Genomic DNA, 22,800 nt, shown 5'->3' with positions numbered 1-22,800 from the left:
TGTCGGGGAAACTTAGGAGAGGCTCAGTGAGGGAATGGACTGGAGCCTCTGGAGGAACACGTTCCCAGAGATCAGCCGGAAGACCACCGGGTGCCCACGCCTCTGTTCCGGATGGGCTGGTAGGACCCCGTGCCAGTGTGGGTCTACGGATAGAGGGAGTTTACGCAAAAGCCGTTCTTGATACTGGATCGCAGGTGACCTTATTGTACCGGTCTTTCTACAATCAACATCTAAAGCATTTGCCCGTAACACCATTTGACGCCCTGCAGATTTGGGGTGTGAGCGAGGGTGACTACCCGTACGATGGGTACCTACCGGTGAGATTGGAGTTCTCGGAGGGCGATGTGGGAGTGTCGGAAGCTATTGAGACGTTGGTGTTGGTGTGTCCTGACCCGGTGGAAACCGGTGGTGCTGCCCTCCTGGTGGGGACTAACTCCCCAGTTGTGCGACGGCTCCTGGGAGCTTGTAAGGAGAAAGGGGGGGAAGACTTTCTGGAGACCCTCTCGGTGCATCCAGTGTTTCGAGCAGTGTTCGAAGAAGGGGTTGCCTCCCAAGGGCTGGACCCGGAGTGTAAACGAGGGACGGTGTGGTGTACGCAGGCGAGGCCCAAGGTGATCCAACCAGGGGAGGTAGCACTAGTGATGGGGACCCCCAGATTCCCAGGAGTGCCGACAGGAGAAGCCCTGTTAGTAGATGCCCCAGACGATCTTGAAGGGGAGACACGATTTCCGGCGGGGGCGCTGGTGAGGCCCGAAGTGCAGAGACCAGGGGTGGTACATGCGAGGCGTATAGCTATAAGTGTCAGGAACACCACGGCAAGAGAAATCACCTTTAAGAGGGGAATGCCGCTGGCACATCTGTTCCCGGTGACGGTAATGTCCAGCGCACTAGTGCGGACCCCTAACGGGGAGGGATCGGAGCATCGAAGGGAGCTGACCGCTGAAGCCTTTAACTTCGGGGATTCCCCAGTGTTGCCGGAGTGGAAACGCAGGCTAGTGGAGAAGATGCTGAAGATGGAAGCTGTTTTTTCTCGGGGCGAGTTTGATGTTGGCTGCTCCAAAAGCACTCGCCACACCATCCGGGTGACGGAGGACACCCCGTTCCGAGAGAGATCCCGGCGGCTGGCTCCGGCAGATGTTGAGGACGTGCGACAGCACTTGTGCAAGTTGAAGGAGGCCGGAATCATAGCTGAGTCTCGAAGTCCTTATGCGTCCCCAATAGTGGTGGCACGGAAGAAGAATGGGCGAGTGCGCATGTGTGTTGACTACAGGACGTTGAATCGGCGAACTGTCCCTGATCAATATACTGTCCCAAGAGTCGAGGATGCGTTGGCCTGCCTGAGCGGTGCAAAGTGGTTCAGTGTGCTGGATTTAAGAAGTGGGTATTACCAGATCCCGATGAGTGCGGCCGATAAAGAGAAGACCGCTTTTATCTGCCCACTGGGGTTCTTTCAGTTCGAACGAATGCCCCAAGGCATATCCGGAGCCCCAGCCACCTTCCAGAGGCTCATGGAGAGAACTCTGGGGGATATGAATCTGTTGGAGGTGCTGGTGTACCTGGACGATTTGATAGTGTTTGGATCGACTTTGGAGGAACATGAGGAGAGACTGTTGAAGGTGTTGGGCCGGCTTAATGAAGAAGGGTTGAAGCTTTCCCTGGACAAATGCCAGTTCTGCAAGTCGTCGGTTAACTACATTGGCCATATCATTTCGCGAGAAGGAGTGGCTACTGATCCAACCAAGATAGAGGCTGTGACCACCTGGCCGAGACCCCAAAAAGTGGGTGCTCTGCGCTCATTTTTGGGGTTCTGTGGGTATTACCGGCGATTTGTGAAAGGATACGCCAAAGTGTGTCACCCGTTAACTCAGCTGTTGTGTGGCTATCCCCCGGTGGGGAAGAAGAGGACGGGGAACCAGAGGCAGGATGCTGGAGGATACTGGAACCCGGCGGAACCTTTTGGCTCGAGATGGGATGATCAATGTGAAGAGGCGTTCCGATCTTTGAAAAGGGCACTGACCCAGGCCCCGGTGTTGGCTTTTGCCGATCCCCAGAAGCCATATGTGCTGCACACGGATGCCAGCCGAGAGGGTCTCGGGGCTGTTCTGTACCAGGAGCATGGCAAAGCATTGAGGCCGGTAGCCTTTGTCAGCCGAAGCTTGTCGCCATCGGAGAGAAACTATCCCACTCACAAGTTGGAGTTCCTGGCGCTGAAGTGGGCGGTGGTGGACAAGCTGGGCGATTACCTTTACGGAGCCAAGTTTGAGGTGAGAACGGATAACAATCCTCTCACTTATATTTTGACTTCGGCGAAGCTGGATGCCACAGGACATCGGTGGCTGGCGGCATTGTCGGTATATGATTTCAGCCTGAGGTACCGCCCCGGAAGCAAGAATATCGATGCGGATGCATTGTCTCGTCGGGAGCCGGGGGAGGAGGAGAAGGACGAGGAGTGGGAGAGTGTCCCTGCCCCTGGAGTGAAGGCGATGTGTCAGTTTGTTATCACCGTGAAGGCCGAGGGAAGAGGGAGGCTGGAACGAGCCGTGGACCATTTGGGGGTTTTTGACGACGCCATACCCCTAGTTTACTGTGACCTGACCGCTCTGGGGACTAAACAGTTGCCGGAACTGAGTCCGGGGGAAGTGGCAACTGCTCAGCAAAATGACCCGGGCATTGGCACAGTGTGGAGAGCGGTCGAGAAGGGGGATGGGGCGTTGGCTGAGAAGGCGAAACACCCATACGTGCCTCTGTTGTTGAAGGAGTGGTCTCGGTTGAAGTTAAAGAACAAAATCTTGTACCGGGTAACAACGCCTCCGGACCAACCCCGCTGTTGGCAACTGGTCCTGCCAGAGGAGTATCACCAGACTGTACTCCAGGCCTTACATGATGATTCTGGACATTTGGGGGTGGAAAAGACATATGGATTACTCAAAGACTGGTTCTACTGGCCCCGGATGAGGGGGGACGTCGAAGAATACTGTAGGGGATGCCGTCATTGCATCCAGAGGAAGACCCTGCCAGCGTTGGCGGCTCCACTGTCGCACTTGCAGAGTGCGGGACCTCTGGACCTGGTATGTATGGATTTCCTGTCGATTGAGCCTGACACCAGCAACACCGCGAATGTATTAGTCATCACCGATCATTACACTCGCTATGCTCAGGCATTTCCCACCAAGGATCAGAAGGCGACGACAGTGGCGAAGGTGCTATGGGAGAAGTACTTTGTGCATTACGGCCTTCCCAGGCGAATCCATAGTGATCAGGGGCGGGACTTTGAGAGCCGCCTTATCCAGGAATTACTGACTATGCTTGGGGTTGAGAAATCCAGGACTACCCCTTACCACCCACAGGGAGATCCTCAGCCAGAGAGATTCAACAGGACCCTGTTGGATATGCTTGGGACGCTGGAGATTGGGCAGAAAAGCAGGTGGAGTCGTCATATTGGACAATTGGTTCACTGTTACAATTGTACTCGCAATGAGGCTACAGGGTATTCACCCTATTATCTGATGTTTGGGCGGGAAGCGAGGTTGCCCATTGACGTGTGTTTTGGAGGTGGAGTGGGTGAATTTCCCGGGAAGTCCCATCTAAAGTACGTGTCCGACATGAAGAGGGAGTTACAGCGGGCGTACGAGTTGGCCGAGGCGGCGGCTACCAAACAAAATCAGCGGAATAAGATGCGGTATGATCGAAAGGTGAAGTTTGTACAATTATTACCGGGCGACCGGGTCCTTTTACGGAATTTGGGACTCCCTGGTAAGCACAAGTTGGCAGATCGATGGGCGGCCAGCCCCTATGTAATAGAGAGCCAGATGCCGAACCTGCCAGTTTACCGGGTGAAACCCGAGGATGGAAAAGGGCCTATCAAGGTACTCCATAGGAATCACCTGCTGCCACTGGGTCAAGCGGTGCAGGTGGATAAGGAGCCCGAGTGGGAGGTTACGCCCAGTACAAGGACTCTGCGAGGGAGCGGAGAACGGGAAGAGCCCGCTGCTGAAGAGCGGGGACGGGTCCCTCACTCGGGAATGGCTACCGATTCAGAGGAGGACGACTCAGATGAGTGGGACCTGTTCCCATTCGCTAGTGCTCCAGTACCAGGAGAGGAGGCTCCTGGCCCTTCCCATACTGAATTGGGTGAGAGGAGGGAAGGTCTTGAGGGTCAGATGGAGAGGCAGCCTACATTGGTGGGAGAGAGGGTGGAATCTGAGCGTGAGCCGGAGAGATCTCGGGTGAGGGAGGACCCCTGTGAGGAAGGGGGTGCGGGTCTGTCAGGTAGACCTGGGGTGTCCGAGACAGTGGGTTCGCAGGTGACGAGGGAGCCCAGTGGGGCAGAAGGGGTATGGAGATCTCAGAGGATTAGGCGCCCCCCAGAGCGGTTGACATATGTGGTACCGGGAGAACCGAGTGTGATTTCTACTGCTCTGGGTAGTTATGTCATTGCCTTCTGCACCTGGGTTGGGTTTTGTGTGTTGCAAGAAGCTTTGGGGACCTCTAGTAATGCCATGAGGGCATGACATTTGCTGGTGGGGAGAGAATGTACAATGTCCTGGGTATGTTACTCAAAATGGCCTCTTTGGTTTGTTACAAGTAGGAATGTTTCTTTGTCGGATAAGTGTTTCTCTAGCCGTTGTTTCACTTTAGAATGGCTGATATGGTAATTGTATTCATTTGTTAATCAATGGGGAATGTCATTGTGTCTTGTGATGCTGGGAACTTGGGAGAGGGGTTTTCGCGGGTTTTTTTGGGAGAGGCCGAGGAAGACATGGAAGAAGGTGGACGTGTGCTGGACTGCTCGTAAGACCACCGGGGTGGTCCCAGGTGCGACGGCCGGATGGTTCGATTGGTTCGTTGATTGAGCTCCAACGAGTGCACTAAACAGACTGAACTTTGATAAGTGGCGCCTTTTGTTTTTTTTCCTTGTGTATATATATTGTATTGCTTACTACTCTTTTTAATTTTAGTAAACTCTTTAAAGTGTATTTCATAACGGTATTTGTTGTGGATTTGATACTGTTGGCGGGCTCGAGGCGTAAACTCGATTCTCACAGCACCTGCGTGTACGGAAGGTGGGTTGGAGAGTGGCTGGATCCCTTTTTCCCCTAGACATATACCAGCCTGTGGGTAAGTGTTACACCTAATTTAGAGTTTTGTGTGCAGTTTTGACCACCAACTTACAGGAAAAATGTAAAAGAGTTTGAAAGAGTTCAGAGACAATTTGCAAGGATGTTGTCAGGTCTGCTGGACTTGGGTTATAAATTGAGATTGAACAGGTCAGGGCTTTATTCCTTTGAATGTAGAAGAATAAGGGGAGATTTGATGGAGGTGTATCACCATTATGCGGGTTATAGATAGGGTAAATGCAAGCTGGCTTTTGCCACTGAGATAGGGTGGGACTACTAACTTTCACTCTAATTCCTTTCAACAGCTGTGCAGACCAATCATTCATCTGAGTAGGAGATATTTACCTGGCATAAAACTGTGTCACTTTAACAGTACAAAAAAGAAAATCCCAGCTGCACGTTAACAAATGCAATTTGCATGAGAATGTTTCGGTTACTGTGTGATCCAGGTACACATACAGCTCAGTGGGAACAGGGAATAATACCAATGGAGAGAGTGAAACTGAGCCAAGTCACAGACTGGAGATGGCAGAAATGCCAAATTCTATAAGAATAAGAGGCAGGAAGAGCATCAGAGAGTTTGATGGTCATTCCAGATACCAGCACTCTGCCCAGTTAGAAGATGATTTCTATCTCCAACTAGTGTTGAACCTCACTGTAACAGTGTGATACCAGATCACACCCTGGCAATTCAAGTGATCTCATCTGAAATGTTGTCCTTCAGCAATTAATGGATTTTTAAATCTTTTTACAGGTTAAAAATGACAAGGAATTTGTCTATGGGAATTCAAGAACAACACACCAGTTTTGCTAGCGCAATTTAGATATTGAAGAAGTGGAACGAGGGATTCACTCAGTCAGCTGACCAACTGGCATCCTCGCTATTTTACACAGAGAAAAGGCCGTTCACCTACTCAAGACAGAGGGAGTGGATTCACTCAGTCATTTCAACTGAAGGTATCAGCAAGTTCACACTGGGACAAGACCATTCATCTGTTCTGTGTGGGAGAAGGGATTCAGTCGGTCTTCCCATCTGTGGACACATCAGTCAGTTCATACTGGGCAGAGGCTGGTCATCTGCTGAAATTGTGGTGAAGGGTTCACTTGGTCATCTGACCCAATGGCTCACCAGCGAGTTCACACTGGGGAGAGGCCATTCACCTGCTCTGACTGTGGGAAGGGATTCACTTCCTCATCCAACCTACAGACTCATCAGCGAGTTCACACAGGAGAGAGGCTGTTCACCTGCCCAGACTGTGGGAAGGGATTCTCTTGCTCATCCAATCTACAGAATCACCAGCGAGTTCACACAGGAGAGAGGCCATTCACCTGCTCAGACTGTGGGAAAGGATTCACTCAGTTACCCCACCTACGGACCCACCAGAGAGTTCACACTGGAGAGAGGCGGTTCACCTGCTCATATTGTGGGAAAGGGTTCACTCAGTTATCCAACCTACAGAGTCACCAGCGGGTTCACACTGGAGAGAAGCCGTTCACCTGCTCAGACTGTGGAATGCGATTCAGTCAGTTATACAGTCTACAGAGTCACCAGCAAATTCACAATGGGGGGAGGCCATTCAATTGCTCAGAATGTGGGAAGGGATTCATTCGGTCATCTGATCTGAAGAGGCACCAACGAGTTCACACTGGGGAGAGGCCTTTCACTTGCTCAGAATGTGGGAAGGGATTCACTCGGTCAACTGATCTGCTGGCACACCAACGAGTTCACACTGGGGAGAGGCCATTCACTTGCTCAGAATGTGGGAAGGGATTCAGTTGGTCATCTGATCTGCTGGCACACCGACGACTTCACACTGGGGAGAGGCCATTCACTTGCTCAGAATGTGGGAAGGGATTCACTTGCTCATCCAACCTACAGAGTCACCAGCGAGTTCACACTGGGGAGAGGCCATTCAATTGCTCAGAATGTGGGAAGGGATTTACTCAGTCATCCAACCTACGAACTCACCAGCGAGTTCACACTGGAGAGAGGCCGTACACCTGCTCAGACTGTGGGAAGGGATTCGCTCGGTCAACTGATCTGATGACACACCAACGAGTTCACACTGGGGAGAGGCCATTCACTTGCTCAGAATGTGGGAAGGGATTCACTTGCTCATCCAGCCTACGGAGTCACCAGCGAGTTCACACTGGAGAGAGGCTGTTCACCTGCTGTGTGTGTGGGAAGGTATTCACACAATCATCTCATCTACTGAGACACCAGGAAGTTCACACTGGCTAGAGGCCATTTACCTGCTCAGATTTTGGGAAGAGATTCTCTCAGCCATTTCCAACAAATGTGCATCATTGAGTTGACACTGGAGAGAGGCCATGCACCTACTGTCAATGTGGGAAAGGATTCACTCAGTAACCTAACCTTGTGAAACACTACTGGGTTCACACTGGGGAGAAAGTTTTAATAGGTTTCATGCTGGATATTTGTCCATCATTGTTGCTGAATGAAATTTTACGAGTGACTGTCAGTGCTGAAATCTGCAATTATTGCTGCTGCTCACCACACCCAGTTCTGCACCCTGGTTACTGGACATGGGAGGAGTTTCTTCTGCTGCCTATTCACCTTTAATGGAACTGGCGTTTAATATTCTGTATCCGAGACAAATAAATCAGTTCCCTTTTAAACTCTGTGTCCGGTACTTAGTGAATTTTTAATACACCTAGTGTACAGGAGACAGTCAACTCAGGCCGGCTGGACCCTGCCGGTGATTCTGTTCCATGACAGTCCTTTTAAATCCTCCCCTTATGTTCACCTCATGCTCTGCCTGTGGTGATAGGCTGCAGTCACCACTCTGTGGGCGAAGAGGTTTCCTTTGAATTTTCTGCATACTGAGAAGTCGAGCTGACAGCAGTATTGTCTGAGATGTTCTTCGACCCTCTAATCTCTGGGCTGAGGAAGAATGACATTGGTAGTTAACCTCCTTAATCATGACACATTTCCACATTTTGGGTCATTTTTCCTGCTCCTAAAGTGTTCTTAGAAAGCACTACTGTGCTCTAAAGACTGAAAGCAGAATGGGAAGCCTTTAATTGGATGTTCATCGGAGCAGGGTCAGAAACCAGAGGCATATCTCCACAGGGCAGAGTTTGGGGTTCTCGACGATGGTCCGGGTCAGAACATATGATGAGGAGAAGGGAATCAGCAGTGGGGCGTGGCAGCGAGTGTCAGAGTAGCAATATTTAGAAGCTGATTGACAGGGAAAATAATTCACCTGTCTGATTGATGACACAAACAATGCCTGTTGTATGTTGCCCCTTTGGTTGAGGAATGTGTATGTTGGGAATGGTTTCATCTATTGAGATATAATAGATTATATCTCAATATAAATAGATTAAATATTCTATAGACATAATAGCTATACTGGGATATAAGCAGGTTGTTCCTACTTTATCCTGTAATATTATATCCAGATAGTTATTATGGATTGTCTTATCTGAAATAATGTATTGATTAGCATATAATTAGTAAGATTTTGACTCTAAAACTGGATCAGGCTTGAATTTATGGAGCCTTTATGAAGTGATGGAGGGCATTAATCAGGTTGTATTTTAAAGCAAGATTTTGGTGAATGGTATTTGCCACTTGATTGTACCTGCGTAATTGATCAGATTGAGTTAAACCGCTGCAGGATCCCAGAACGTGTTGAATTGTGTCTGGTTTCTCTTGACATTTTCTGTATTTATTGCCTGGTTTGTTTGTCTTTTATGTATTTTTGAATTTTTAATATGTTAACCACCTTGTTCTGTATTTATGCAAGGAACCCCTGTTTTTGGGAAGATGTCTCCAAATCTCAGTCAGGTGCTCGATGCTTCCTTGTCAACATCTAGTCTGCTCAGATCATTGGGATGACCCCCATGGAGGGTCATACTCATCCCGCTGGTTAATGTTTCTTCCATAGTGATGATTCATTTTTCTGAGTTGGCCTCTAGTTTTAGTTTTCTGGCCTGTATTTCTTATCAGAATTGCATATACCTGCATGGTGTGCTGAATCCAGTTTATTTAGTATCAAATACTTTAGAAACCTTATCAGACTGTTGGGTGACTTTTTTTTTTAAATGTCTGTTACTGCTCTTCTTACTTTTGTCCTCAGTAGTGTTAATCTAAGCGAGTTTGAGTGTAAATAGTCTTTTCTAAATATGTCATTTCAGTTTTTTTCCGTAGTGTTTCAGATTGGAATGGGACCGAGATATTTTGCGTAAGGAATAGGTTAATATGGGTGTAGCAAAAGTGTTTATTGCCTCTGTTTAGGCAATGATCCAGTAGATAAGACATTGATCCTGTGGACAGTCAGACGATTTTCCCCCTGGTTGAAATGGCTTATACATGGGGGTATAATTTTATGGTGCTTGGAAATGGGTACAAAGCGGGTGTCAGAGGTAATTTTTCTTTTCCACAAAGAGCATGGTAGGTGCGTGGAATGCACTGCAGGATAAAGGGGTAGAGGTGTATACAGTACGGTCTTTTAAGAGACCCTTAGATAAGTACATGGAGCTTAGAAAAATAAAGGGAAATGTGGAAGAAAAATTCCAGGTATCTTCCAGAGTAGTAAAATGGCAGGCAGAGCATTGTGGGACCAAGAGCCTGTAATGTGCTGCAGATTTCTATTTCCTCCGTTCTATTTGTTATACTATGGATGTCTGCTTGGCAAATGTTCTTAAGCCTAAGAATTTTCCTGTTTGCACTATTTTTCTATTTGATGAATTCCTACGACATGGCTTCTTAGAGCAAGTTCCTGGTTGAGCCCAGCTGGGGATCATCTGTTCTTGAATGGGTGTTGTGTTATGAACAGGAATTAATTAGAACACTTAAGGTGAAAGAACCCATAGTGGCAAGTGATCTTAAAATAAGTGAGATTTACAGTAGAATAAAGAGAATTGCAGAGAGAAGAATTGTCCAAAATTGTTTAGAATAGAACACTGGCAGAGTTGACGACAGAATGGCTGGAATTTCTGGAAGCAATTCGGAAGGGACAGGATAAACCATATGTACCAAAGAGGAAGAAGTATTCTAAAGACAAGATGATGCAAATGCAGCTAATGAGAAGGCAAAGCCAGCATAAAAGCCAAAGAGAGGATAAAGCAATGGTGGGGAGTTAGGGGATTGGGAAGCTTTTAAAAAGCAACAAAAGAGAACTAAGGAAGTAATTAAGGAGGGAAATATGGAATGTGAAGTTAAGCTAGCCAGTAATATTAAGCAGGATATCAGAAGTTTCTTCTGATACATGAAATGTAAAGGAGAGGCGGAAGTGGATATCAAACCACTGGAAAATGAGGCTGGAGGGATAGCAGTGGGGGATAAGGAGCTGGCGAATGAAATGAATACGTATTCTGCATCAGTCTCCTCTATAGAAAACACAAGCAGTGGAAGTGCAGATGTCAGTGGTCAGAAGTGTGTGAAGTTACGTTACTCGGCAAAAGGTTCCTGGGAAACAGAAAGGTCTGAATACATCACCTGGACCAGATGGTGTATATCCCAGAGATCTCAAGGAGGTGGCTGCTGAGATTGTCGAGGAGTTTGTAATGATGTTTCAAGAACCAGTGGATTATGGTATGGTTCTGCAAGTTTGGAAATTTAGAAATATCACTCTACATTTCAAGAAGGAAAAAGGTGGAAGAACAGAAACAGTGTAGGGAACTGTTTAGTCATGCACTTGGTGGAAATAAATAAAAGTGGCAGCTGAAATACAGTGTCGGGTCTGAGGGTCTGCAGTCGGGGACTCGGGTTCCCTCAGCATGATGTTGCACAGACATTATTAGCAAAACACTCCGATACTATATGGGTTTCATTTTGTAACAGAGAAAAATGCCATTTTGGAACTACAAGTGAAGTACATTTCCACAGTGGTAGAGAAATGCTTAAATACCACTCACCATCTCTGAACACCCTTCGGAGTCCTATAGCACACCCCATTTCTGCAAGCCCCTCCGACCCCTATTGCACTTGCCATTTCTGAAAAACCCTCACCATCCACACTGGTGCATTCAAGTGATGGCTGATCTGAGAAGGACACTACCCGTGGCAGTGGGCAGGGTTTATAAAACACCATCATGATTTTTGTTTATAAACCTATATTTGCATTGATATCTTGACTAAACCTCCTCTTACGCTGCCTACTGTAAAAAAAGATATTTCTTTCCTTTGTCTCCACCACATTTGTTGACAGGATGAGGATTTCCTTTCCTGATCATCAGAGATCTCCTCCAAACAATGCAGTTTCCCTTGCACCAGCATTGATGCCGATCTCACACCAAATTGCTCTATTCCCTAAAGATCCGCCTTCACTCCATATTCCAGTCACCTCCACAACTTCTCTTATCTTCAACCATCAAACACATCTTCTACCACCGCCCCAACTCCCTGCTTTCCATCGGGATTTCCTTGTCCACACGTCTCCGCCCCACCAATCTATTTCCAGGAACATATCCTTGCAAAGTGAGGAAAGTGCTACACGTTCCTATTTATCTCCTCTCTGAGCAGCACTCATGATCACAAGCAGTCCGTCCACATGAGTCAACATTTCACCTGCGGGTCTGTCCGTTTATTCACTGTATCCGGCGCTCCCAGTGCGGCCTCCTGAACTTCAGTGAGACCGGCTGTAGATTGGAAACCAACTTGTCAAGCACATTCATTCCCGCAATAAGACTTATTTCCTGGTGGCTAATAATTTCAGAACAACCCTGCCTTCCCATTCCAACATCCCAGTCCATTGTTTGACTAACACAATGAGAGCCACACCTCATATCTGTTTAGATTTCAACCTGATGGCACGAACATCGATATCTTGAACTTCTACCTCCACCTGCGCCCCGCCCTCTCAATTCTGTCTCCAATCTTGCCTCCTCTCTTGTCCTCTGCTGATCATCTCCCTCTGAAGCATCTTTTCCATCCTGTTCTCCCATGGCCCGCCCTTGTCTCCTCTCAGATTCATTTTCAGCCCTTTGCCTTTTCAACCTCCCACCTCACTGCTTCGCACTTCAACACCCTCCCCCACCCACTCAGATTCACTCTTATCTGGTTTCACCTATCATCTGCCAGCTTTGACTCCGTCCCCTACGCCCACCATCTTATTCGGCCCTCTTTCCAGTTCTGATGAAGGATCTGAGCTAGAAATATCTGTTATGCTTGTTTCCCCCTCTGTAGATGCTGCCTGACCTGAGTTCATTCAGCATTTTGTGAAGAATGCTCTTCAACTTCAACATCCGCAGAATCTCAAAGGGGTCAGGGTGCAGAGATGACTTCTGGTCGCCCTAATCTAGAGCAAGCCACACGGGGAGAACAGAAAACAGTAGATGACCGCACCAGGCACGAAGCTGAAGTGTTGCCTCATACGAAGTTAAGTTTGACACAATAAGTAATAATGGTGAGCCTCGTTGTAACACTCTCACTTTTGTGGACAGCACTGCCTCTTGGTGGTGATGTGCCACAATTATAAGACACCGGATTTCTGGACTCCACTGCCACAATAACGCTGATACTACAATCTGCTGAACGGTTTATTCAAGATTCATGGTTGTTTTATTCCAATTCCAGCAGACAAGTGTAAATGAGATCAAAATAATTATTACTCCGGCTCCGGTGCAGCAAAAAAACAAACAAACAATAATAAAAAATATATATCCACAGCTGGCACACAGTACATATGTCCGAAACCGGCGCGAAGCTCAGGGTGGCTATTCTTAAGGCGACTGACAGGAAATGATAAATTAGCGGTGTTTGGTGGTGTGGAAGTCTGGGTTAGTGTGCGGAGTTGTTGAGAAGACTTATTGCTTCGGGAAATTTGCTGTTTCAGAGTTGGCAGTGCTGATGTGCATAGTCTCCTCATTGATGATCGTGGGACAAGCTGCCATGAGCTGGGAGGATGGAGGGAGATTATGAAAATCAGGCAGGTGGCAGGGCCGGATTAAGCTGTAGCATATGTTATAAAGGGGCCCTAAATTAAAAATATGCACTTAAGTATTAAAACAGAAATTACATACTTGCATAGGAAAGTAATACATTTTTTTTCCATTTGTTGTACAGCCAGATAGCTGACACTTCAGTAATAGTATTACTTATGTACAATGTCCTGGGTATGTTACTCAGAATGGCCTCTTTGGTTTGTTACAAGTAGGAATGCTTCTTTGTCGGATAAGTGTTTCTCTCACCGTTGTTTCACTTTAGAATGGCTGATATGGTAATTGTATTCATTTGTTAATCAATGGGGAATGTCATTGTGTCTTGTGATGCTGGGAACTTGGGGGAGGGGTTTTCGCGGGTTTTTTGGAGAGGCCGAGGAAGACGCCGAGGAAGGTGGACGTGTGCTGGACTGTTCGTAAGACCACCGGGGTGGTCCCAGGTGCGACGGCCGGATGGGTCGATTGGTTCGTTGATTGAGCTCCAACGAGTGCACTAAACAGACTGAACTTTGATAAGTTGGCGCCTTTTGTTTTTTTCCTTGTAAATATATATATATATATTGTATTGCCTACTATTTTTTTTAATTTTAGTAGACTCTTTAAAGTGTATTTCATAACGGTATTTGTTGTGGGTTTGATACTGTTGGCGGGCGCGAGGCATTAACTCGATTCTCACAGCACCTGCGTGTACGGGAGGTGGGTTGGAGAGTGGCTGGATCTCCTTTTTCCCCTAGACATATACCAGCCTGTTGGGTAAGGGTTACATTTGTGGGGTGCTCGTCCGGGATTGGATTGTCAGGGGCTGTGGAGTCGCGCAGGCAGCAGAGCGGAGATGGACAGAGATAAGTTTGTTTGTTGGTGCCAGTTTGAAGGTGTACCAGTACAGTACGCATGCGTAGTGAGCGGAGTGGATGTTCGAGTTTCGGGAGACGCGATAGTGCAGGGTTTAAGTTCGGTGAAGGGTATTGGGCAGGTAGAATTGGTAGCTAGACGGTGTGGTAAAGAGGCAGAGTCCAGCTGGGTGTTGGTTCGTACAAGTGCTGAAGTCAGGACGGTGGAACTGCCGGCGACGGTCGGTGTACCGGGGGAGGAGGGGCCGTGGGTCTCCACTCCTACAAGGATGAGGCTGAGGAGACATCGGGGGAAGAGCTAGAGCTAGAGGTGGACCCCAGAGAGGTGCCCGGCACTAGTAAAGGGAGGTGGGAGGAGGGAGTGGTGACTAAGCCCCGCTCCCCAGGTAGGGTGGAAGCCTCGGAGCTGGCAGTCGCACTTAATTCCCTGGTGGGGGTGGCCGAGAGGCCACGGCTGAAGCTGGGGGTGTTCTCCGGAGCCAAGCCTACTCCGGATGGGGAGGTGGACTATGAGACCTGGATCGAGCATACGTCCTTGATGTTAGACGAGTGGCCAGGCTCAGAGGAGGAGAAGAGGCAGCGATTGGTGGGAAGTTTGAGGGGTTTAGCAGCCAAAATCGTCCGGGAGTTGAAAGCTGAGAAGCCTGGGGCCTCAGTGGAGGACTGCATAGAAGTTTTGGAGGGAGCGTTTGGGTTGTCAGGGGAACCCTGGCTGCTTTTAGCAGAGTTTGAACGCCTGGAACAATGGAGAGGGGAAAAGCTCTCCGAGTACATATTTAGGATGGAGGGTATGCTCTCGGGGCTGCGGCGCCGGGGGGTAGTGAAGGCGAGTGACGTGGCTAGCGTGAGGATGAGTCAGCTATTCAGTGGCTCTCTGGAGGAGGACAAGGTGGCGTGGACTATCCGGCAGGCTTATAGGAAAGGTCCCCCTCCATCCGTCGGGCAACTGATTAGAGAGGTGCGAGAGGAAGAGAGAGCGTTGGGGCGGAAAAGGGGCACGGGCCTACGGGAGCAATCCTCAGCGATACAGGAAGTGGCGGCTGAGTGGAGGAATGACAATCCCCCGGGGAGTAGGGAACCTCCTTTGGAGGGGAGGGACAGGGGAGGTACCTACTCTCAGGGGCGATCAGTGCAGTGGATTGGGAGCAGGAGCCGTCCTGGGAGAGGAGGGGCGGCCGGCAGTGTGTGCTTTAACTGTGGGAAAGAGGGGCATTTCAGGCGGTACTGTGGGCGGCCGAGGGTGTGCTATAGCTGTGGAGAGGAGGGTCACTTTAGGTGGGATTGTGAGAGACAAGGAGTCCCGCGGAGGACAAGCCCCCCTATGACTAAAAAGGGAGAGGTGTCGGGAAACTTAGGAGAGGCTCAGTGAGGGAACGGACTGGAGCCTCTGGAGAAACACGTTCTCAGAGATCAGCCGGAAGACCACCAGGTGCCCACGCCTCTGTTCCGGATGGGCTGGTAGGACCCCGTGCCAGTGTGGGTCTACGGATAGAGGGAATTTACGCAAAAGCCGTTCTTGATACGGGATCGCAGGTGACCTTATTGTACCGGTCTTTCTACAATCGATATCTAAAGCATTTGCCCTGCAGATTTGGGGTGTGAGCGAGGGTGACTACCCGTACGATGGGTACCTATTGGTGAGATTGGAGTTCTCGGAGGGCGATGTGGGAGTGTCGGAAGCTATTGAGACGTTGGTGTTGGTGTGTCCTGACCCGGTGGAAACCGGTGGTGCTGCCCTCCTGGTGGGGACTAACTCCCCCGTTGTGCGACGGCTCCTGGGAGCTTGTAAGGAGAAAGGAGGAGAAGACTTTCTGGAGACCCTCTCGGTGCATCCAGTGTTTCGAGCAGTGTTCGCAGAAGGGGTTGTCTCCCAAGGGCTGGACCCGGAGTGTAAACGAGGGAGGTGCTGGTGTACCTGGACGATTTGATAGTGTTTGGATCGACTTTAGAGGAACATGAGGAGAGGCTGTTGAAGGTGTTGGGCCGGCTTAATGAAGAAGGGTTGAAGCTTTCCCTGGACAAATGCCAGTTCTGCAAGTCGTCGGTTAACTACATTGGCCATATCATTTCGCGAGAGGGAGTGGCTACTGATCCAACCAAGATAGAGGCCGTGACCACCTGGCCGAGACCCCAGAAAGTGGGTGCTCTGCGCTCATTTTTGGGATTCTGTGGGTATTACCGGCGATTTGTGAAAGGATACGCCAAAGTGTGTCACCCGTTGACTCAGCTGTTGTGTGGCTATCCCCCAGTGGGGAAGAAGAGGACGGGGAATCAGAGGCAGGATGCTGGAGGATACTGGAACCCGGCGGAACCTTTTGGCTCGAGATGGGATGATCAATGTGAAGAGGCGTTGCGATCTTTGAAAAGGGCACTGACCCAGGCCCCGGTGTTGGCTTTTGCCGATCCCCAGAAGCCATATGTGCTGCACACGGATGCCAGCCGAGAGTGTCTCGGGGCTGTTCTGTACCAGGAGCATGGCAAAGCATTGAGACCGGTAGCCTTTGTCAGCCGAAGCTTGTCGCCATCGGAGAAAAACTATCCCACTCACAAGTTGGAGTTCCTGGCGCTGAAGTGGGCGGTGGTGGACAAGCTGGGCGATTACCTGTACGGAGCCAAGTTTGAGGTGAGAACGGATAACAATCCTCTCACTTATATTTTGACTTCGGCGAAGCTGGATGCCACAGGACATCGGTGGCTGGCGGCATTGTCGGTATATGATTTCAGCCTGAGGTACCGCCCCGGAAGCAAGAATGTCGATGCGGATGCATTGTCTCGTCGGGAGCCAGGGGAGGAGGAGAGGGATGAGGAGTGGGAGAGTGTCCCTGCCCCTGGAGTGAAGGCGATGTGTCAGTTTGTTATCACCGTGAAGGCCGAGGGAAGAGGGAGGCTGGAACGAGCCGTGGACCATTTGGGGGTTTTTGACGACGCCATACCCCTAGTTTACTGTGACCTGACCGCTCTGGGGACTAAACAGTTGCCGGAACTGAGTCCGGGGGAAGTGGCAACTGCTCAGCAAAATGACCCGGGCATTGGCACAGTGTGGAGAGCGGTCGAGAAGGGGGATGGGGCGTTGGCTGAGAAGGCGAAACACCCATACGTGCCTCTGTTGTTGAAGGAGTGGTCTCGGTTGAAGTTAAAGAACAAAATCTTGTACCGGGTAACGACGCCTCCGGACCAACCCCGCTGTTGGCAACTGGTCCTGCCGGAGGAGTATCGCCAGGCTGTACTCCGGGCCTTACATGATGATTCTGGACATTTGGGGGTGGAAAAGACATATGGATTACTCAAAGACCGGTTCTACTGGCCCCGGACGAGGGGGGACGTCGAAGAATACTGTAGGGGCTGCCGTCGTTGCATCCAGAGGAAGACCCTGCCAGCGTTGGCGGCTCCACTGTCGCACTTGCAGAGTGCGGGACCTCTGGACCTGGTATGTATGGATTTCCTGTCGATTGAGCCTGACACCAGCAACACCGCGAATGTATTAGTCATCACCGATCATTACACTCGCTATGCTCAGGCATTTCCCACCAAGGATCAGAAGGCGACGACGGTGGCGAAGGTGTTATGGGAGAAGTACTTTGTGCATTATGGCCTTCCCAGGCGAATCCATAGTGATCAGGGGCGGGACTTTGAGAGCCGCCTTATCCAGGAATTACTGACTATGCTTGGGGTTGAGAAATCCAGGACTACCCCTTACCACCCACAGGGAGATCCTCAGCCAGAGAGATTCAACAGGACCCTGTTGGATATGCTCGGGACGCTGGAGATTGGGCAGAAAAGCAGGTGGAGTCGTCATATTGGACAATTGGTTCACTGTTACAATTGTACTCGCAATGATGCTACAGGGTATTCGCCCTATTATCTGATGTTCGGGCGGGAAGCGAGGTTGCCCATTGATGTGTGTTTTGGAGGTGTAGTGGGTGAATTTCCCGGGAAGTCCCATCTAAAGTACGTGTCCGACATGAAGTGGGAGTTACAGCGGGCGTACGAGTTGGCCGAGGCGGCGGCTACCAAACAAAATCAGAGGAATAAGATGCGGTATGATCGAAAGGTGAAGTTTGTACAATTATTACCGGGCGACCGGGTCCTTTTACGGAATTTGGGACTCCCTGGTAAGCACAAGTTTGCAGATCGATGGGCGGCCAGCCCCTATGTAATAGAGAGCCAGATGCCGAACCTGCCAGTTTACCGGGTGAAACCCGAGGATGGAAAAGGGCCTATCAAGGTACTCCATAGGAATCATCTGCTGCCACTGGGTCAAGCGGTGCAGGTGGATAAGGAGCCTGAGTGGGAGGTTACGCCCAGTACAAGGACTCTGCGAGGGCGCGGAGAACGGGAAGAGCCCGCTGCTGAAGAGCGGGGACGGGACCCTCACCCGGGAATGGCTACCGATTCAGAGGAGGATGACTCAGATGAGTGGGTCCTGTTCCCATTCGCTGGTGTTCCAGTACCAGGAGAGGAGGCTCCTGGCCCTTCCCATACTGAATTGAAAATGCAGAGGCACCGGCAGTTCAATGTTCTTGCCGAGACGCTACAGGGAGGATAGAGGTGGGGGGAAATGAGAAGAAAAATTCGAGGTTATGATTGGAGAGAGCATTATAGAAGCATAGAAACATAGGAAACATACAGCACAATGCAGGACATTCAGCCCACAAAGCTGTGTCGAAAATCTCCTTACCTTAGTAATTCCCTAGTCTTACCCATAGCCCTCCATTCTTATGGGCTCCATGTACCTATCAATGAGTCTCTTAAACGACCCTATCGTATCCGCTTCCACCATCGCCGCCGGCAGTCCATTCCACGGACTCACCTTCACTGCGTAAAAAAATAATAACCTTGACAGCCCCTCTGTACCTGCTTCCAAGTACCTTAAAACGACGTTTTCCCGTGCTAGCAATTTCAGCCCTGGGAAAAAACCTCTGACTATCCACACAATTAATCGTGACCCAGCCTGTGGCCAGCTATCTTAGCAGTCTAAGTTGGTGATAGGACTAACAATTGGATCTGTTCGGGTCAGTGGTACACAGGAACACAAGTTATATGAACGCGGAGAACTGAACTGGTCGATATAAATGTACAGTGTACGCGTCCATGTGTTTATGTGAGGAAACGTTGCGTATTAACTTCGTGAGACGAAGCCATTCGTTGCGAAGGGTGTTTACCGACGGTTCGCCACGCCAGAGTGTGGGCGTGTATACTCGTTTGGGAAGCTGCATTTTAGTGGTTACGTTTTGCAAGAGTGATGCAAAGGAATACAGAAGGCATCATGGGTTCAAGTGCTCACAAATGTCAGATTGTGGAGTACATACTCTTCGGTTTTAACTGTGTGCTGTTTAACTGTTACCCGTCCTTTATAGTTTGCGTAGTGTGGGGATGAGCGTGTAGATACATCAAGGAGAGGTTTTACCCAGACAGATCAAACAGAGTGGCACCTACTAACTCAGGCAACACCAGGTCGAGAATCCTCATGATCCGAGACAGCCCTTCACATTGATTACGACAATTCATAAGCCTTCATCCGCGGGGAGAAACAGAGCACGCTGTCGGAGCTGACATCACTTAAAGGAGCATGTGGAAAACAAGAATTCTGGCGTGAGCTTTAAGAAATGGTTGAAATTCATCTGATGCAACCTAAAGTTATACACATTTTGGTGAAAGCGACTTGTCCGAGGAATATATGGGGCAGGATGGCCCAGGGGGTTTCTGGATGGTACCTGCGCAACTACCAGGAACGCCAGCAATGCAGAAAGATATCACTTTTTTAAAGTGAAGTGAGGCAGCGACTGGAGGGAGGTGAGAGCAGCTGGGGAACGATAATGCAGTGATTCAAAAATCTGATGGTACGCTATGGATTATGCAGAACGTAAGTTTCAAGCGTATGAGGAGTATTCAGTGAGGGAGAGTAAAGTGGCTATAGTGGATGCAGCTGCTGCGATGTCAGAGAGAGTTTGTTTTGCTTACCGGCGACCAGGGCACGAAGCAAGGAACTGCTAGATTGGAGGCTGAAGGAGGGAAAATGCCTTGATATGCCACAGGTGTCACCATTTGGGACATGGTTGGAGGCGGTGTCCGAAACGGAGGAAAGAAGAACAGGTGAACATCAGAGCAGACACACAATCTCTCACCCCACCGGTGCCCAGTCTGCCAGCCTGACTGCCGATCAGATCAAAGTGCTAGTAAAGATGGCTCCTAGGTGAGAAATAGATGAGATGGTGGGCCCCATTACCAGCACTGGTGACCCAAGGATTAATACAACAACATTGTTATAGGGACAGCAATGCAATATGTTAGTGGACACAGGAGCATCGGCATCGATAACAGACCTACCCTTGCCAACAACCGGACGGGTCATTTATATTCGGTGTGTTGGAGTGAAAACTGTGAAAACAGAAAGAAGCGAGTCGCAAATACTCGAAATCGGGTGAGTGCAGCTTCGTGTGTATTTCTGGGTATCTCCAAATATCGAGGGAATTATCCTTAGAATAGACATCCTGCGGGAAGCAGGAGCTTCGGGAAAGGGAAAAATAACATGGACAAGTCAGGGGCAGCGACCGCGTGCAACCAACAGTATACACAACCTGGCTATTATAGTCGCAGCTGCCCCGATCACTAGAGACTAGAGCCAGGATAGGGTCTACGGGTTACTTAGTCAGCGGTTCCCAGCAGTGTAGGCGATACACAAGCAAGATTGTGGTCGTGTAAGGATAAACCCAGTTAAAATAGCGGAGGGTCTGTGTAAAACCTATAAACAATACCCTATAAAAACTGACCGACTGCCAGCTGTCCAGCGTATAGTGAAGGAACAAAAACACCACGAGATACTGGGAGAGACTGCAGCCACCTCTTACTCGCCTATATGGACAGTAAAGCCGAGTGGGTCATGCTTATTAACATGCTGTACCGCCGTTCAGACCATGACAAGAATGCATCCCGTAGTGGGGGCCTGGCAACAATCTTGAATGGCTTGTCTCCAGAACATCAAGCTGTTCCAGTTCCTCCGAGGACAGATATTACTGCGAATACGGCAGCAAAAGAACTAGACGCAATTGAAATTGCAAGTGTGCAGCAGGAAAAGACAGAAACCAGTTTAGTAAAATTATCTGAAGAGGTGGATGCAGAAGAAAAGGATACGTGGCAGCGAAAAGGAGCAAAGGACGGATCAGAGGGGACATCGGCATACGGGAGGGAACAGTCGCGATGGACGCACCATGTATTAGGTAGATATTAGTGAAGTTATATCATGGGGTAATTACAGGTTGCAGGGAGCCTGGGGCTTTCAGGGACAGAATGACACAATACATGAACGACTTTTGTAATCAACTTCAAGTGTTGAAGGGCCGAGCGGAACAACAGCAGCACATCAGTGATCAGTGATAGCCAGAGGGAAGAAAGGCAGTCCTTCCACAGCTCGGCGACCAAGTCCTGCTGAGGGTGCAGCCGGAAAGGCCAGTGTTTGCCCCCAGATGGATAGGAGCGCAGATGGTACTCTTAACCAATCATACATGTATATGTGTGCAGACCTGTCGAGGCAACCAATGGAAACACCGGACTCAGGTTACAGCATACGACTCACCCTTTTGTTGTTCCCACAGAAAGATCGGGGGATCAAGTGTACTCAGTAACTAGGAGAGGAACATCAGCCGGCCATGCCAGACCTGGCCACAGCTGATGAAAAGATACCTGGAGGAAACGCGAAGGCGGAAAACGCCAAGAGCGTGGCGGGAGACACAGAGAGTGTGACAAAAAACTGAATAGCTTACTAAAGTGTGATGATGATGGTAAGCTGTAATGAAAGCTGTTGCTGAAGTAGATGATCAGTTGAATAGCATAGAATAGAAAATATATTGGGAAATAGATGGGCAGGGATTTTTTAAAGATAACGAAGAGACAGCAAGTTCCACAAATTTGTTGGCATTTCAGATTGCATACAGTATCTGAAGCAGTCACTCCCCGTCTGAGGATTTGGGTCCTTTCAGCAGACGGGCCAGTGATCGACTGGACATGTTCGGAAGAGGGTGCCATCGGGGAGAGGTCCTCACAGACAGGTCCTTCCTGTATATCGATGAGAAGGCCTGTGGGTGCTCTGAGAAATAGAGTTTAAGCGACCAGAGAATGAAGGGGTGAAGACAAAGAATGTGATTAAGATGCAGTCGGCCTGCAGGAACAGGGCCGACAGGCACACGAAAGAAGCCACATTTCTAAAGACTTGTTCAAATTTCTAGAACAACCCCTCTTCTTAAGAGTTGGAAGGTAGCGACTAGGTAGATACCTGCACACAAAATTGTGGGGGAGGGCAGAATTTCCAGACAGGTCGTTTTTGCTGCCCTATTTCAAGTCAAGTCAAGTCACTTTTATTGTTATTTCGGCCATAACTGTTGGTACGGTACATAGCAAAAATGAGACAACGTTTTTTTTTTCAGGACCATGGTGTTACATGACATAGTACAAAAAATAGACAGAACTAAGTAAAAACCAACACAGAAAAAAACCACACTGGACTACAGACCTACTCAAGAATTTGACTAGATCCCCCTAAGTTGTCCTTTGCTGGTACAAGCTTGTTTTTGTTCAGGAGGGCCAAGAGGAAGGACTGTTAAGAGTGATTTTTGGGTTTCAGGTCATTTACATTTAACAAACGACTTTGGCTACCAGTCTTCTGTCTATTGATAGTGGAATCTGGATTTCATTTGGAACAATGATTTTTCCTGAAGCACTGTGCCTGTGTGATAGATGGAATCAGAAGGTGTGGTTTGTATGGAGTTTCGAAAGAAAGCATTGCCTAAACTTCGTAAATATGAAATTGTCCTTTGTGTTTAGCAAATAAATAACGATCCCCATATGGGCTAGCAGCATTACGATCACAAAAGCGTCTCCATATGATGCCTACTGCACCTTGTTTGTCGAATAAAGAAACTGCTTTG

The 22,800-nt window shown here is 49.1% G+C and overlaps 3 protein-coding genes across 3 annotated transcripts in view; all 3 read left to right on the top strand.

The window, feature by feature from the left end:
- The window catches only part of LOC132394247 (paraneoplastic antigen Ma3-like), a 25,891-nt gene extending 9,984 nt beyond the window's left edge, over positions 1-15,907 (top strand). The window contains exon 2 of the mRNA XM_059970136.1: positions 12,274-15,907. Coding sequence (XP_059826119.1) covers positions 14,418-15,248 — 831 coding nt within the window. The 5' untranslated portion in view covers positions 12,274-14,417 and the 3' untranslated portion in view covers positions 15,249-15,907. The remainder of the gene's footprint in view (positions 1-12,273) is intronic.
- Positions 642-22,800, top strand: LOC132401094 (uncharacterized). The gene is made up of 2 exons (XM_059982967.1): positions 642-4,490; positions 15,780-22,800. The coding sequence occupies exons 1-2, from the start codon at positions 642-644 to the stop codon at positions 18,423-18,425; spliced, it is 6,495 nt and encodes a 2,164-aa protein (XP_059838950.1). The 3' UTR covers positions 18,426-22,800.
- On the top strand, positions 5,016-7,762 carry LOC132394230 (zinc finger protein 229-like). Its single transcript, XM_059970113.1, has one exon. The coding sequence runs from the start codon at positions 6,238-6,240 to the stop codon at positions 7,357-7,359; it is 1,122 nt and encodes a 373-aa protein (XP_059826096.1). The 5' UTR covers positions 5,016-6,237; the 3' UTR covers positions 7,360-7,762.

This window comes from Hypanus sabinus, chromosome 1, assembly GCF_030144855.1.
Source record: "Hypanus sabinus isolate sHypSab1 chromosome 1, sHypSab1.hap1, whole genome shotgun sequence".
Lineage (NCBI taxonomy): Eukaryota > Metazoa > Chordata > Chondrichthyes > Myliobatiformes > Dasyatidae > Hypanus > Hypanus sabinus.
Note: the sequence above shows the minus strand (reverse complement) of the source record. Positions and strands in the feature narration are given on the sequence as shown.